At 43.2% G+C, this 16,889-nt stretch overlaps 1 protein-coding gene across 5 annotated transcripts in view; it reads right to left on the reverse strand.

Moving 5' to 3' along the window:
* LOC110525964 (prominin-1-A) overlaps positions 1-16,889 on the reverse strand; it is a 34,171-nt gene that overhangs the window by 15,725 nt on the left and 1,557 nt on the right. For 2 of the 5 annotated variants that reach the window (XR_016496306.1, XM_021606503.3), the window contains exons 2-7: positions 9,637-9,979; positions 2,627-2,691; positions 2,019-2,224; positions 1,785-1,905; positions 358-421; positions 99-188 (exon numbers count right to left, since the gene is read on the reverse strand). Coding sequence is in view for 4 of the 5 variants with exons in the window: in XM_021606503.3 (XP_021462178.2) it covers positions 99-188; positions 358-421; positions 1,785-1,905; positions 2,019-2,224; positions 2,627-2,691; positions 9,637-9,880 (790 nt within the window). In the remaining variant the exon portion in view is untranslated. The remainder of the gene's footprint in view (positions 1-98; positions 189-357; positions 422-1,784; positions 1,906-2,018; positions 2,225-2,626; positions 2,692-9,636; positions 9,980-16,889) is intronic. The other 3 variants (XM_021606512.3, XM_021606519.3, XM_090235898.1) reach the window with 3 other exon arrangements.

Consider the following 16,889-nt stretch of genomic DNA (forward strand, 5'->3'; position numbering starts at 1 on the left):
ACCACATACAAGCGCACACACACAGAAAACTCCGTTAGAATATCAGAAGAGGAATATACACACACACACAAAAACACACACACAGGATGGAGTTGTACCATTGGCTATATCTCTGACAGACTGCAGGGAAGGTTTTAGGGGGCCCTCTAGCCTTCTCTGGATCTCCTTGCCCAGCAGATTACCTATATCTGGGAGTGAGAGAGAAGGTAGAGATTTATGTCATTGGTGTTTCCCAAATTGTGAATGGCAGCTAGTCACTACTGGGTCAAAACGACAATTGGATTTACAGTTATTTCAGTGTGTTTGTACTTTGCAGAACGTGTGATGCATTATGTGACTAGAAGCTCGGGTACTCACTATTGAGGCTTCTGGTGACTTCATCCACTGTCTCATTGCTCCCTATCAGCACACTATCAATTTGCTGAGCAGAGATAGAAGACACACACACTTAGACACAGGAGAGACGACATAAAATTGAGGAGACTCTCTCAAGCACATTCTGAACACAAAACTGAAACTTCAAAGCCACTACCGACAGCCAAAATGAATGATTGACCAGTTCTAACAACACAACCTGCCCTACCATTAACCTATCCTATCCTTCCCTTTCCATCCTTTCTCTCTCTTCCCCCCTTCTTCCCTCCTTCTTCCGCTCTCATCCTCTCTTTCTCCCCAGTCTTGCCCCCTTTCTCTCCCTCTCTATCCCCTGCCTTCTTCTCCCTCTCTTCCCCTGGCGTCCCTCTCCCTCTGTTGTACCAGATAAAAGTGTTGACAGTGCAAGCTAGACAGTCAGTTAACCATTAAGGTGAATGGGCGACTAATGGTGTGACAGAGGGTCAAAGGTCATACCCTAAAGACATGCTAACCTCTCACCATTGCAAATAACAGGGGTGGTTAGCATGTTTTGGGGGTATGATGTTTGACCCACTGTTTTTAAATCACTCGTCATTATTCACAATTCATTTAGGATGATCCGTAACCATGGTATCATCCACGTTAATGTAGAAGTGTTTAGAAACATATTATCTTCTTATTTACAGTAAAAGAGACTCCACAATAACAATACAATATTTACCATTGATTTAAAAAAAATGGGCACTAAATAATCTGAAACACAACCAAAACGAACTGCAAATGCATCCGACAAGTTTGTGAGTCACGCTTGATGTAGTCATTGCGTCCTAGGTACATGGGGCCAAAATTTAAACCTGTGACAACTTGATTCATAATAATCTTTAGGGGTATCAATAAATTTGACCCCTAACCTTCTTGAGAAAAAAAACATATCACTTGTTAAACAAAATCTCTTTCTCTGAGCAATTGTATTAGTATAAAACAATGTAATCCCCCCCCCCCCCCAAAGAAATTGCATACCAAGGGCAGCTGAGGGGAGGACAACTCATAATAATGGGTGGAACAGAGTGAGTGGAATGGTATCAAGCACATGGAAAACATGTTTGATTTGTTCAATACCATTCTATTTATTCCTTCCAGCCATTACCATGAGCCCGTCCTCCCCAATTAAGGTGCCACTTGCTGCCTGTAGAGCATACTCCGTAGCTCCAGTATTTGAATGATTTATTTTGTCATTCTTGCTCATCTTAATCAATGGTGTCAATAATTTCAGACCCCACTGTTCATCTATAAAACTGTCTGTATTGACATGTCTATAATGTTTTAGAAACTAAACTGGTCTTCCTTCTTCATTTATTACTTAGGTTTTCTACTCCCTTCTGAAAATCACAGGTAAGTCCTCTCTCACACGCACGCGCTCACGCACACACCTGTGGGACAGCAGTGAGGTAGGTTTGGAGGTTGTCAAGTGTATTGTTGAGTTCTACAGAGCTGTCCTCGACACTCCCTTTCAGAAACTGGTTGCTGAAGAACATGCAGATGTTCCCTGAACTACACACACATGCACAGAAAAGTTAGTGCGTGTTCATTGTTTCACTTCATATCAAAAATGTTCCGTTTTTTTTTTTCTTATCCAAAGGCTTAAAATATGCGCACACACTTACAGTATGACTAGCGTGGTGAGTAACGTAGCCCAGAAGAATCCTCTCCTGTGACAGTGGACAGCTTTAGTCTGCTTCTGGTACATGTGTCCTCCACAGTGTCCACAGCAGCGACAGCAGGCCAGGCAGAACCCCACCAGGGGCATCAGGATAATGTACACGATCCCTATAGCAGCACACACTAGGAAACCAACTTCATAGAGAAGGACCTGAGGAGATTCACACACAGTTAACATACACAGACACACACACACACACATTAACATAAACACACAGATACACTAGTAGAATATATAGGATTATGAGCACAGTGTAAATAAGAAGAAGAAGAAAAGTTGGCTGATTCAACATTGGTGAAGAGAAGGATGGTGACACTTTGCTCAAATATATTAACGTTGCACATTACTGTGTAGTGTTAGCGTACTTTACACTGTCATCTACTACTCATGCAATACTATGAAAACCGAATGACCAGAATTATTCATTAGACCAATCTTCTATCTGTAACAATGAAGAGTCATTGTTCGATGTGACGTCACACTCTGTCAAATATCACTAGACAATAGATTGACTGTGATGTGGACAGGAGTCTTACGCGCATCTGTTCTCACCTCTTTAATGGTCTTGTCATCATTGTATATATTGCCATTTTCCTCCAATAATTTCACCAGCAAATCTAAGAGAGAGAGATGGAGAGGGAGAGAGAGAGAAAAAGAAAGGAGGAGGAGGATCTGGATAAGCACTACACAATACGTACATATGTAAGGGTCTTGAGATCATACGGCATATGAAAGCAATTGTGAAAACGTACACTTATGATATAACTATTGTTCCCTGAAGGAGGGAATGAGGTATAACATACTATGGGGAGTCAACAACCAATCATATTCACCTGAAGAACTGAAATCCCGCCAAACGGATGCCAAGCCCGCCCTCGGAAGTCCCGCCTTCCTGACTATAATACTGGGGGGGTCGCATACATTTCCTCAATTAAGTACCGCTCTTCAGCGAGCCCAATTCCACTGTAGGCGCGGATTGATTGTATGTTCCCATAGTATGTTATACCTCGTTCCCTCCTTCGGGGAATAGTAGTTATATTCATAACTGTACGTTCCTTTTCAGTTGGTCACTCTGTATAACATACTATGGAAACATACAATCACTCCCCAAGCCTAGCACGCCTATGGCAGCCCATGCACACACAGGAGGGGAGGGGGGGGGGGGGCGCATGTGGCGCATGTGACAAATAAAATTAGATTTGAGACCCTGGGGTAGAACTGACAATACCTACATGACACGTCGAGATGGCTCCCACATAAGCTTCAAATGTATAAAAAGAAAGGCCCTGCTCAAAAAGCTCTTGGAAGGACATCAAAAAGTCCACCAAAGTCCACCTCTGAAAAGGAGAATCTCCTTTAACCTGACATCACATCTCAAACGCACGCCACTTATATGTTATACAACCCTCTCGTAGAGGGCGCACGGGCCAAGTGTATAGACATAATCACATTTGAGGTTAAACCCCTAGCCGTCAAATTCAACCGGTCAGGGGCCAAACCCACAGATCCATATCTGCGGCCGTGGGTAACAAATAATTCTCACTTGCGACTGGGACAATAGATCCCAACGACACGGAACCCTTCATGGATCCCTGTCCAACAGGCGGATGGATGATCTCTGGGAATCAAGGTTGCTCGGGCCAACGGGGTTGCCACCAGAATCAACACCAGACCCTCCTGATGGACCCTCTCCACATGGGCATGAATCAGGCCCAGCGGAGGAACGCATAGAGCAGGGTCCGAGGCCACTGACACGCCAAAGTGTCTGTTCCCAAACGGGAGCACCCGTAACCGTCATTGAGCAGAACAAATGACAATGCACATTTTTCGAGCGATCTGAGAAAGAGGGGTGCAGTCTCCACTCCCCCTTGGAAAGTAGAACTGCCCCATGTTGAGAGATCTGGGGAAGATACATCGCCCTGAGTGACAGAAAATGGGCACTGCTTCAGACGAGCGCCCCCCCTACTGCCTGTTGATGTACGCCACCGCCAGCCTGTTGTCGGACATTACCAACACATTCTGTCCCTCCAACAATGGAAGGAAATGCCTCAGTGCTAGCAAACAGTCAGTAGCTCTAGGTAATTGATATGCAGCGCCCTTTGCGCTGTTGACCAAATCCCTCTTTTTGAGTAGCCCACACAAAGCGCTCCCCATCCCAGTAAAGATGCATCTGTCGTGATCAACATGCAACACACTACCCGGGCCCATGAGAACCCCTTGCAACAACAAACGCGGGTCCCTCCATGGAGTCAACTCCCTTAGGCATGACGGTCATATCTTGAGCAGTCAATGGCAGTAGCGAGATGTGTCCAGACACGTAGCAATCACTCGGAGTTGAAACAGACGCCTCAACAGAAGTCCTCGAGGCACCACAGCTTTCATAGAGGCCATCAGACCCAATAACCGCAGGCACAAGTGAAAAGGCGCAGAGTGCCCCAGCTGAAACCGTGCCGGACAGAGCCGGAATGCGACCCTCCTTTGTTGGGACAATAAACACAGGATTCAGAACTGTGTCCAGAATGAGACCCAGACACTGATAGCACTGAGCCGGAGTCAAACAACTTTTCTTGTAATCCACTTTGCACCATAGACTTAATATGGGAAACCAGCGTGGCAGGGTGGAGCTCCACCTGTTCCCTCGACTCCGCTATGACCAGCCAGTCATCCAGATAGGCCAATACTCTGATCCACTGGCACTGCACCGGTGCCAAAGTCGCCTCCACTTCCATAGAAAAGGTGCAGAGCGATCAGGAGAGTCCGAAACGCAGGACCAGAAACTCGTAGGCAACACCCTCGAAATGAAACCTTCTGTGGGGAGGATGTGTAGCCACATGAAAACATGCATCCTTCAGATCTATGTGCGTAAACCAAACGCTGGGACACACCGACTGCAATAGCCAGCAAAGTATTAGCATTTTGAAATTGCAAACCTTGAGGTGATTTGTTTAAAAACACGCAAGTCCAGGATGGGACTCAACGTTCCATCGCTCTTGGGAACTGACACGGGGACCAGCCGAATAGCCTGCTTTTGAAGGAGAGAGGAAATCTCCTCTCTCAAGACAGGCGCTAGGACCTCGGAGACCATTGACATAATGACATCAAGAAAAGGAGGATGCACAGCGAACTACAGACTGTAACCCGTTGTCACCATCCTCATCGCCCATGGTGAAACTGTGCATGCCAGCCACTGGACGGAGCACGCTGCCAGTCTCCCATGCATCGTCTCCTGAACGGGCAGAGCACCACCCAGAGAACTGGGATTTTTTTTTAAATGGTCATGCTTGTTTTAATATCCACTACTTGACAATCGTGTGTCTGAACTAGGGGAAGGAACTGTTTATTATACCCACAACTGGATGAGACCGCACTCTTGATACCCAATAAACACAGAGGAACTTTTGTAGAAACAATGTGCTTTCTTGCTACTGCTGTTCTGATACCCAGCCCACACCGGGTTTGGGGGACTTCGCAAACCAGTAACTTGTCCCCATTGACTGAGCCACTTGGGAGCACTGTTGCCCTTGTTGGTGAAACTGACTCATCCAAATACATCCTCCTGTCCCTGTCAGGAATCCAGGACAATGTCAACCAGAGGTGGTAGTGAACCCATACTTCTCACCATAGCCAGGATACTACAGCAGGACGGACGCAGTACAAAATCAACAGCAGCGCGGATTTCATCGAGAAGCTCTGAAACCGGCTTCCCCGACTCTGCGGTCTTATTCAGCTCCTGTAGTAAATCGATATAATACATCTGCAGCATTGTGACCACATTCAATGACCGGGCCGCCACACCCTCAGTGTGGTACACTTTGTCCAGCTGATCCGCCGAGAACCAGCACTATGTATTCATCGTGCTAGGATTAGCCCTCTTCGTAGCCTCTGGAGCTAAGTAACTTGCCAGCTTTCCATCCAGTGTTATACCCAGGAAGGCGCTCAGCAGCCATTGGCCCGTTTGGCATGATTTCAGTCTTCAGGTGAATATGATTGGTCGTTGACTCCCCATAGTATGATATACCATGTGACTGACTGAAAGGCAACTTCTTCAGTTCTTATTGGAATTCCCTCTCTTTTCTATACACACAAACACAGCCAGTCATCATTCAACCTACAATGATTGGATATCAGTACAACAAATATATTCAACATAAACACAGCAAAAAAAGAAACATCCTCTCACTGTCAACTGCATTTATTTTCAGCAAACTTAACATGTAAATATTTGTATGAACATAACAAAATTCAACAACTGAGACATAAACTGAACAAGTTCCACAGACATGTGACTAACAGAAATTGAATAATGTGGTTAAAATCAAAAGTAACAGTCAGTATCTGGTGTGGCCACCAGCTGCATTAAGTACTGCATTAAGTACTGGACGGCACCAGATTTGCCAGTTCTTGCTGTGAGATGTTACCCCACTCTTCCACCAAGGCACCTGCAAGTTCCCGGACATTTCTGGGGGGAGCCAACAGGTGACAGACGTGCTCAATGGGATTAAGATCCGAGCTCTTCGCTGGTAATGGCAAAACACTGACATTCCTGTCTTGCAAGAAATCACGCCTAGAACGAGCAGTATGGCTGGTGGCATTGTCATGCTGGAGGGTCATGTCAGGATGAGCCTGCAGGAAGGGTACCACATGAGGGAGGAGGATGTCTTCCCTGTAACGCACAGCGTTGAGATTGCCTGCATTGACAACAAGCTCAGTCTGATGATGCGACACACCGCCCCAGACCATGACAGACCCTCCACCTCCAAATCGATCCCGCTTCAGAGTACAGGCCTCAGTGTACCGCTCATTCCTTCGACGATCTGACAATTTTATTTATTTTACCTCTATTTAACTAGGCAAGTCAGTTAAGAACAAATTCGTATTTTCAATGACGGGCTAGGAACAGTGGGTTAACTTCCTTGTTCAGGGGCAGAATGCTCTGGGATTTGATCGTGGAACCTTTTGGTTACTAGTCCAACGCTCTAACCACTAGGCTATCACCCCTGATGAGACAAAACAGCAACTCGTCAGTGAAGAGCACTTTTTGCCAGTCCTGTCTGGTTCAGCAACGGTGGGTTTGTGACTATAGGCAACGTTGTTTCCAGGGATGTCTGGTGAGGACCTGCCTTACAACAGGCCTACAAGCTCTCAGTCCAGCCTCTCTCAGCCTATTGCAGACAGTCTGAGCACTGATGGAGGGATTGTGCGTTCCTGGTGTAACTCGGGCAGTTGTTGTTGCAATCCTGTACCTGTCCCGCAGGTTTGATGTTCGGATGTACCGATCCTGTGCAGGTGTTGTTACACATGGTCTGCCACTGCGAGGACAATCAGCTGTCCTTCATGTCTCCCTGTAGCGCTGTCTTAGGCATCTCACAGTACAGACATTGCAATTTATTGCCCTGGCCACATCTGCAGTCCTCATGCCTCCTTGCAGCATGCCTAAGGCACGTTCACGCAGATGAGCAGTGACCCTGGGCATCTTTCTTTTGGTGTTTTTCAGAGTCAGTAGAAAGGCCTCTCTAGTGTCCTACGTTTTCATAACTGTGACCTTAATTGCCTACCGTCTGTAAGCTGTTAGTGTCTTAATGACCGTTCCACAGGTTCATTAATTGTTTATGGTTCATTGAACAAGCATGGGAAACAGTGTTTAAACCCTATACAAATGAAGATCTGTGAAGCTATTTGGATTTTCCCGAATTATCTTTGAAAGATAAAGGGAAGTTTATTTTTTATAAACATCTTCTGGCGTGTTCATGTGAGAGGATCAGAGTTCACACTTTCACAAGGCTGAATGGAGATCAGGCATCACATTTTTACATCAACCCTCTGATCTCTCCCACTCGCATTCCCTCCCTCTCTTCGTTCATTCCTCCTTCACCCTCTCTCTCTCTTCCTCTCTCTCTCTCTCTGACAACAGTGAGATAGGAAATCAAACCTACCCGTATGTTATTTAGATGTAACCTAACCTAAGGATCATGAAACCATGGGTAACCATACCGGTGTTGTAAGACCTGAGCCAACCACACATTAAAGAACTGCTTGTCCACCATTGTCTTGTCTAACCCTGGTAGTTATGGTTATTGTTCATACACCAACAGCTGGCATTCTGGAGAGAAACCTGAGAGGAGATATATCACTGTCTAGTTGGGAAGGAGGACATTCTGCTTTTTCACATTCTCTCTCTAATTCTGCATTTCTCGCTCCCTCTTTCTGTCTCTCTCTCACACAGAGGCCACTCACAGTCTAGTGAATGCTGACGGACTAGATAAGTTGCATTGAATTGTGAAAACTGTTACAGAGTAACAACGAGGTGTGAACCGCTTTTTTTTTTTAATTCGTGTTTTTCTTCTCTGTTGCACAAATGTGTGTTGGTGACTACCACACATGTTGAGTAAATCAACTACAGAAGAGCTGTCACCATCACTTGTGTTTCGATGATAAAACTCACCATGTTCAGAGAGAGAGAGAGAGAGAGAGAGAGAGAGAGAGATGTTCTCAACAAACATAAAACCAAAACATGCGCAAACAAGGGTTGAAACACTAAGCAGCAATAATACCTCCAATCCTGATTGGATAGAAGCCATGATCAGAGAGACTATCGCTATCCAATCCGTGCATAGCAACCTGAGAGCTCTCTGATCTAAGACGAGTTTCACCTGGGCAAAGGTCAATGACTGATTAACTTGTGTGTGTGTGTGTGTGTGTGTGTGTGTACCTGAGGGACCTTCGCTGTTGTTTGTCAAACAGAATCAATAATGGCTCTAACAAGGAGGCAATAGATAAACTGAGCCAGCTCTGACATCATAGTGAAATGTACTGTCGTGACAAAGGAGATGGACAATCAGATTCTGTCAGTGAGACAAACTACAGTGGAGTATTGTCCGCAGTCCTACGCTGTTACTCTGCTCTGTGGTTTCTGGGTTAACCATAAGTGTATGAGTCACTCACTAAATAAAAATAAAAGGAAACACACCATCTACAAAACGCTCTCATCTGACTACTGTAGTTAACCATTGACAGCCTGACCCACAACACACCAAAGGCATTCCCATGATCACACTTACTGGCTAACGGCGTCGCCAGTTTCTATGGTTAAAGAGCGCTGGTTGGCTCTAATGTTTAACCTCATCACATCACTATAGGCACACATGCTCAAATCTTTGGGGAGAGTTAGGAGGAAAGCAAACAGTGCATTTCCTGATGGAAACTAATCTCAGTTAAGCTAGAAATAAAATATTGCCTAATGTTTACGTAGTCTGTTCACAAGAGATTAGTTGGCAACAGAAGAAAAAGTATAATACAATTCCCCTATAGCTCTATACCATTTTCACTATGGGATGTACATAGTGGCTACACACAACTGGCTAGGTCAATATGAGGTCAGTATGATATATAGACTGCTGTAGAAAAGGAGCGCTGTCAGACTAGAAATAAAATATTGCCTATGTCCAAAATGGCACAATATTCCCTTTATAGTGCACTTGTTTTGTTTTTGACTATGGCACCCTGCTCCCTTTATATACTGTAGTACACTACTTTTTACCAGACAAATTCAGCCCTAGACTGACCTTTGGGGAAGGGGTTGGGCTGGACGGTGTGGAGGAAGGACTGGACCACCCCGGACATGAAGCCTGTGTCTGCTCCTGGGACTGACTGGTACTGGGGCTGGCTCAGGTTCAAGGGAGTGACTCCCGTAGGACAGGAGTCAGCGGGAGGCTGGGCCAAGCTGGAACCCAGGAACAGTGCCCCAATGCAGGCCAACACCGCCCCGACGCAGCCCCCCATCCTCCAAACTCTCCTATATGCTCCCATCACTGCAGCTGGAGACAGGGCCGGAGGGTGTGCTAGGGTAAGGATGGAGAAATTTGTGTGGAGCAATCAACTTATGGCACAATCTCAGTATTGCTGGGCCTGCAAACGCACAGAGCAGAGAGAGACTGGGGTGAGGGTGGAAACACACACGGATACAGAGGAGAAAGCCAAGAAAAACACAGAAGTAATGAGATTGTTGTGAAAAGGTGCAGGCACTGGAAAGGAAACGTATTGTATAGTAAAGTATTGTATAATAAAGTATTGTATAATAAAGTATTGTATAATAAAGTATTGTATAGCAACTGTAAGAAATCCTGCCTTGAAGGAAACCATAAACGTGATAACAAGGGAAACGTTCTTCTGTTCATGTGTAAAGCGCTTCCCTAATGATCTGTAAACATTCGGCACAACATCCTTCTAGAGACCATATGTCTATCTTAGGCTCTACCATAGTACATGCCATTTCGCAGACGGGTCGTTCTTGAATTGTGGTGGCCTTTGTGTCCCTTGCCTATGCAACCATGAAAAACACATTAAAATGACAAATAGTTACACATCACACGTTTTTGTTTATATTGAATATATCAATGATAAAAACATACTGCAAAACTTTGTTTACGCATTGTTTAAAGTACTTAGGGTTAGAAAATTGGCTTGTCCCAGTAGTGACGTGTAGAGTTGTAGAGGGATGTTTTGGGGGATTTAGAGATATCTATTATTTTGAATGCTAGAAAGTGAAACAAAAGTATTTTGTATATTGTATAGATCAATAAAAACGAAGGCGGCTATTACAATACCAATTTTTTACTAGTATAATGTCTGTCCCCCAGTTCTATGTCATTGGTGTTACCACCTTGAAAATCATTCCCTCCAATAGCAAACTGTTATCGGGGGAAGGGTCGATTTTAAAGAAAATTATTTTCTAATCACACCCTTTTAGTAGGTCATAAATTTGAGGATTCCATTTATAATTTGGTGTCTAAATGTGTCACTTGAATGTGAAAAAGCACTTGATGTTACTCAATTTAAATGAAGGGAAATTATTACATTGTGAGCAAAATTATTAATCATATCGCTTAAGTAAATGATTTTCAAACGGTTAATGACCTTAGATTTGCGCATCTGTGGCCTCCGTTTAAGAAAATCCTCAATAACCTCAAATTTTTTTCATTGGTGTTACCATCATTGGTGTTACTACTCCTACTGGTGGCACAATATTATCATAATGGTCAAAATTATTCAAAGTCATTAACCCCTTACACTCGTGGAAATTTGTCTAGAGCATATGAATAGGGCCAAATTGAAATGTTCTTTTAAAAGAAGAACTCTAAAAAGCATATGCATAACCATGGTAGCAATTGAAAGAGAACACTTTGAAGATTATGGGGAAATTGTCCAACTAAAGGCGAGGACACAACAGTTCACCTGACAAGACTGAATCCAAACATTACACTATGATTTTATGTGCATTTTACATTTATTGTCATTTTCACAGCATTTGTCAATAATGAAATCTGAAAATACTCTGGAAACATTCAGTAACATAATATTTATTATTCATTGGAATTTGAGAAATTGCAAGCAAAAAAAAAAAAAAAAACGATTACAATGGTTGAATAAGAGGTTTAACTGTTGTCTCTAAGTGGCCAAACACCTTTCCAAACTGTGCACAGTTAAGTCATTTCAATGTACTTTTATGACAAAAGGAAAGAGCCTTTAGTGCTTTTTTTTATCTCTCTCCTAGCTTTAACATTGAGGAACTGTAGCAAGTTTTTGGTTTGGAAAACAGCCCTGAGTCCCACGTCACACAATTACTGTTGTTGTTACGCAATCCCAAAACCTTGCAATATAAATCACAATCTGGGTCAGATGGGCATAATTTGAAAGCTTATTCTAATGCCAACATGGCTAGCTAAATTATAGAATACAATCTTGCAGTGTTAGGCTTTCAAAAGGCACTTCAGACAAACATATTGTAATTTTGGTGCGTATAGAATGGAGTTGAGTGCATTCAATTGAGTGTTCCGAGGCAAGTTCTCTTCACCATACTACAAACATAGGCTCGTTATTTTCAGGACAACCCAGGTTATAACGCATGTCCTCCTTGTATCTGTGGATCAAATATAGCAAGACATGTTTTCAAATATGAAATGTGGAATGCAAATTTGGACTCGTGGGTGTGTGGTTTGCTTGTATGACAACAAAGTGGTATTTATTTAAATCCTCAACGCCTCATCTTTCAGAACACAGGCTTCTCTCGATTTACAGCATTTCCCTGACTCAGACAACAACAAATGTGCAAAAGTAGCCCAATTAGCGGGAGGGATGAGGGCATCTTCTTGTTGTGTTCTGTGTTCAAGTTAACGGCTATTAGTCAAAACTAATGAAGCGCTGTGGTTGAGAACCTGAGCTCTGACATCACGTATAGCATGTTACTGTACAGCCACTGCGTTCAAATGTAGTAGTTTATCAATTACAAAATCTGCCATTTTCAACCTCTAAATGGGATGACAGAGGCTGTGGGTGGAAAGAGCTACGCTGCCATATTAGTTTATTTAGAATAGGAAGATGTGTAAAGAATTTACAAATCTGGGTACATTTCCATTACCAAATGACACCACAATTCAAGAACGACCCAGATGCATTTACAGTAACGCGTGCATACATTTAACTTACGGGTGGTCCCAGGAAATCGAAACCACGCCATGCTCTACCAACTGAGCTACCACTGATAAGGTTATCAAAGTCTTTAAAGACCTGCGTTTTGATCAATTAACCACCAACACATTACTTGAATCTTGCAATTCCACATCCTCTTCCTATATCAATAAAGATGATACACATAAAACCCTGAGACAAATCACCAAAAACATTAACAATTCCATAATGCAAAACCACACACACACACCACACTATTCTGAGTCAGAAAATCGGTAATGTTCGTAGAGAAACAAAGACTGCCCCAACAGATCCATAGATGATGCAATCTCAATTGCTCTCCACACTGCCGTCACCCACCTAGAATACCTATGAGAGAATGCTGTTCATTGACTACCGCTTAGCATTCAAAACCATTGTCCCCTCCAAGTATCTCGGGTAAGACAAATTGTCTATAAATGGAGAAAGTTCAGCACTGTGGCAACTCTCACTAGGAGTGGCCGTCTTGCAAAGATGACTGCAAGAGCACCGTGCAGAAGGCTCAATAAGAAGAATCTTAGAGTGTCAGCTAAAGACTTACAGAAATCTCTGGAACATGCTAACATCTCTGTTGACGAGTCATCGATACTTAAAACGCAAAACAAGAATGGTGTTCATGGGAGGACACCACAAAAGAAGCCACTGCTGTCAAAAAAAAAAAAAACATTGCTGCACATCTGAAGTTCACAAAAGAGCATCTGGATGTTCCACAGTGTAACCTGAGGTTACAAACAGGGCCGTATAGGGTGATGACATGGTATGCGGCAGCGTGGTAGGCACAGCTTGTCCCGTGAATTCATCACAAAAATGGAAGATTATCTGATAACTACGAAACAAACATTCTGGATAATAGAGAATCTAGAACTATTTATTGATTAGCATTTTGATATGCTCGAAAAAGAAGCAGATGCATCGAAGTGAACGAGACAGGAACAGCGTCAGCAAATTTATTTAAAAAAATACAAAAACAATACAATGAGGCAGCGGGGAACAGAGCTGGGGAACTGACAAATAAAAGGGAGGAAAAAATAGAGATGATAAGTGAGTCCAGGTGAGCCCAATTTCGCTGATGCGTGTGAAGACGGAAGGCAGGTGTGTGTGATGGATGCCAACCTGGTGACCTCAAGCGCCAGGGGAAGGGAAGAGCAGGAGCAGACATGACATGTTGGAGTCATTAAAACTCGTTTTTGAACGACTCCACAAATGTTTTGTTAACAAACTATAGTTTTAGCAAGTCAGTTAGGACATCTACTTTGTGCATGACGCAAGTAATTTTTCCAATAATTGTTTAGACAGATTATTTCACTTTTAATTCACTGTATCACAATTCCAGTGAGTCAGAAGTTTACATACACTAAGTTGAATGTGCCTTTAAACAGCTTGGAAAATTCCAGAAAATGATGTCATGGCTTTAGAAGCTTCTGTTAGGCTAATTGACATAATTTGAGTCAATTGGAGGTGTACTTGTGGATGCATTTCAAGGCCTACCTTCAAACTCAGTGTCTCTTTGCTTGACATCATTAGAAAATCAAAAAAAATCAGCCAAGACCTCAGAAGAAAAAGAAATGTAGACCTCCACAAGTCTGGTTCCTCCTTGGGGGCAATTTCCAAATGCCTGAAGGTACCACGTTCCTCTGTACAAACAATAGTACGCAAGTATAAATACCATTGGGATCACGCAGCTGTCATACCGCTCAGGAAGGAGACGAGTTCTGTCTCCTAGAGATGAACGTACTTTGGTGAGAAAAGTGCAAATCAATCCCAGAACAGCAGTAAAGGACATTGTGAAGATGCTGGAGGAAACAAGTACAAAAGTATCTATATCCACAGTAAAAACGAGTCCTATATCGACATAACCTGGAAGGCCGCTCAGCAAGGAAGAAGCCACTGCTAGAAAACCGCCATAGAAAAGCCTATGGTTTGCAACTGCACATGGGGACAAAGATCATACTTTTTGGAGAAATGTCCTCTGGTCTGATGAAACAAAAATAGAACTGTTTTGCCATAATGACCATCATTATGTTTGGAGGAGAAAGGGGGAGGCTTGCAAGCTGAAGAACACCATCCCAACCGTGGCAGCATCATGTTATGGGGTGCTTTGCTGCAGGAGGGACTGGTGCACTTCACAAAATAGATGGCATCATGAGGAAGTACAATTATGTGGATATATTGAAGTAACATCTCAAGACATCAGTCAGGAAGTAAAAGCTTGGTCGCAAATGGGTCTTCCATATGGACATTGACCCCAAGCATACTTCCAAAGTTGTGGCAAAATGGCATAAGGACAACAAAGGCAAGGTATTGGAGTGGCCATCACAAAGCCCTGACCTCAATTCTATAGAAAATTTGTGGGCAGAATTGAAAAGGCATGTGAAAGCCAGGAGGCCTACAAACCTGACTCAGTTACCCCAGCTCTGTCAGAGGAAATGGGCCAAAATTCACCCAACTTATTGTGTGAAGCTTGTGGACGGCTACCCGAAACATTTGACCCAAGTTAAACAATTTAAAGTAAATTCTACCAAATACTAATTGAGTGGATGTAAACTTCTGACCCACTGGGAATGTGATGTAATAAATAAAATCTGAAATAAATCATTCTCTCTACTATTATTCTGACATTTCACATTCTTAAAATAAAGTGGTGATCCTAACTGACCTAAGACGGGATTTTTACTAGGATCAAATGTCAGGAATTGTGAAAAACTAAGTTTAAATGTATTTGGCTAAGCTGTATGTAAACTTCCGACTTCAACTGTACATTGTTATTGATTATTGGATTTTTAGTTTGCAAGAAAGGCATTTCACTGTATTTGTGCATGTGACATGTGGATGGGGGCAAGCACACCCCCATCCACATCAACGGGGCTGCAGTAGAGCAGGTTGAGAAGTTCCTCGGTGTCCAAATCACTAAAGACTTTAAATGGTCCAAACACACGCAAAGTTGTGAAGAAGGCGAGACAGAGCCTCTTCCGCCCTCAGGAGGTTGAAAGAGTTTTGCATGGGCCCTCAAATCCTCAAAAAGTTCTACAGCTGTACCATTGAGAGCATCACTGCCTTGTATGGCAATAGCACCGCCCTCGATTACATGGCACGACAGAGGGTGGTGCGGACAGCCCAGTACATCACTTGGGTCGAGCTCCCAGCAATCCAGGACCTCTGTATCAGGCGGTGTAAAAGGAAGGCCCGGAAAATTGATAGACTCCAACCACCCAAGCCACAGACTATTCTTTCTACTTCCGCACTGCAAGCGGTACCAGTGCATCAACTACCAGGCCGTTGAACGGCTTCTATCCCCAAGCAATAAGACTGATAAATAGCTAACAAAATAGCTACACGGATTATCGGAGTTCACCTTGTATCTTCATTGACCTTACATTCTTTTTTTTGCTCTGTCTCTATGCACACTCACACACACTCACTCCATCATCATCTTCTCACTCACACACCATGAACATACATTTATACTGACTCTACACACCCGCATAGCCACTCACATACAAGCTGCTGCTACTCTGTTTATCTTATACCCTGTTGCCTAGTCACCTTACCCCTATTCATATCTACCTCCATCATTACAGTATCCCTGCACATTGTAAATACGGTATTGGAACGGACCCTGTATATAGTATGCTTATTTACTTACATATTTCTTCTTATTTCTCTGTTTTTTTTTATAGTAGTTATAGTAGTTAGTCATAGTAGTTTTTTTTACGTTGTTATTGATTATTGCATTGTTGGGTTTTGAGTTTGCAAGAAAGGCGTTTCACTGTATTTGTGCATGTGACATTAAAAAAACTTGACCTTGGTCCTGCTTACTAAGATTGTGTGACTGAACATACCGGTATTCTGTTTGTAAAGTAAAGAGAAACGCTTTTACTGGTTTTGCATGAGCTCAAACACAGTATTGCAATGTCATTGTTTGTCCAACAAGTTTCAGTACATTATATTTATTTAAACAATGGGTGGGTCTTTTCCTGAATGCCGATTGGTTAAAACCGCATTCGAGACGGTGTCTATGCCTTAAGTTACCACCGGCTAAATCTATAACGTTAAAATACCTATTTACTCTGTTCCATCTGACTGCGCAATCCACTGTCTCATCAGCCCAGTCGGGAAATGTATAAACTTAATCTCCACTATTAAGAACATTTTCTTTCAGACTAATATTTAGCTGTCAACAGTGGAGTATAATGCTGTCTGTCTATCAGACATTTGCAACATTGGTTCAATATTCCAATTCGATCTCCAGCTGTCCCATAGTAATGAACGTGACAGACAGGCAGGCCGCATATCTCAGCCAGTCGAAAACATG

Source organism: Oncorhynchus mykiss, chromosome 1 (genome assembly GCF_057628025.1).
Source record: "Oncorhynchus mykiss isolate SJ-2025 chromosome 1, ASM5762802v1, whole genome shotgun sequence".
Classification (NCBI taxonomy): Eukaryota; Metazoa; Chordata; class Actinopteri; order Salmoniformes; family Salmonidae; genus Oncorhynchus; species Oncorhynchus mykiss.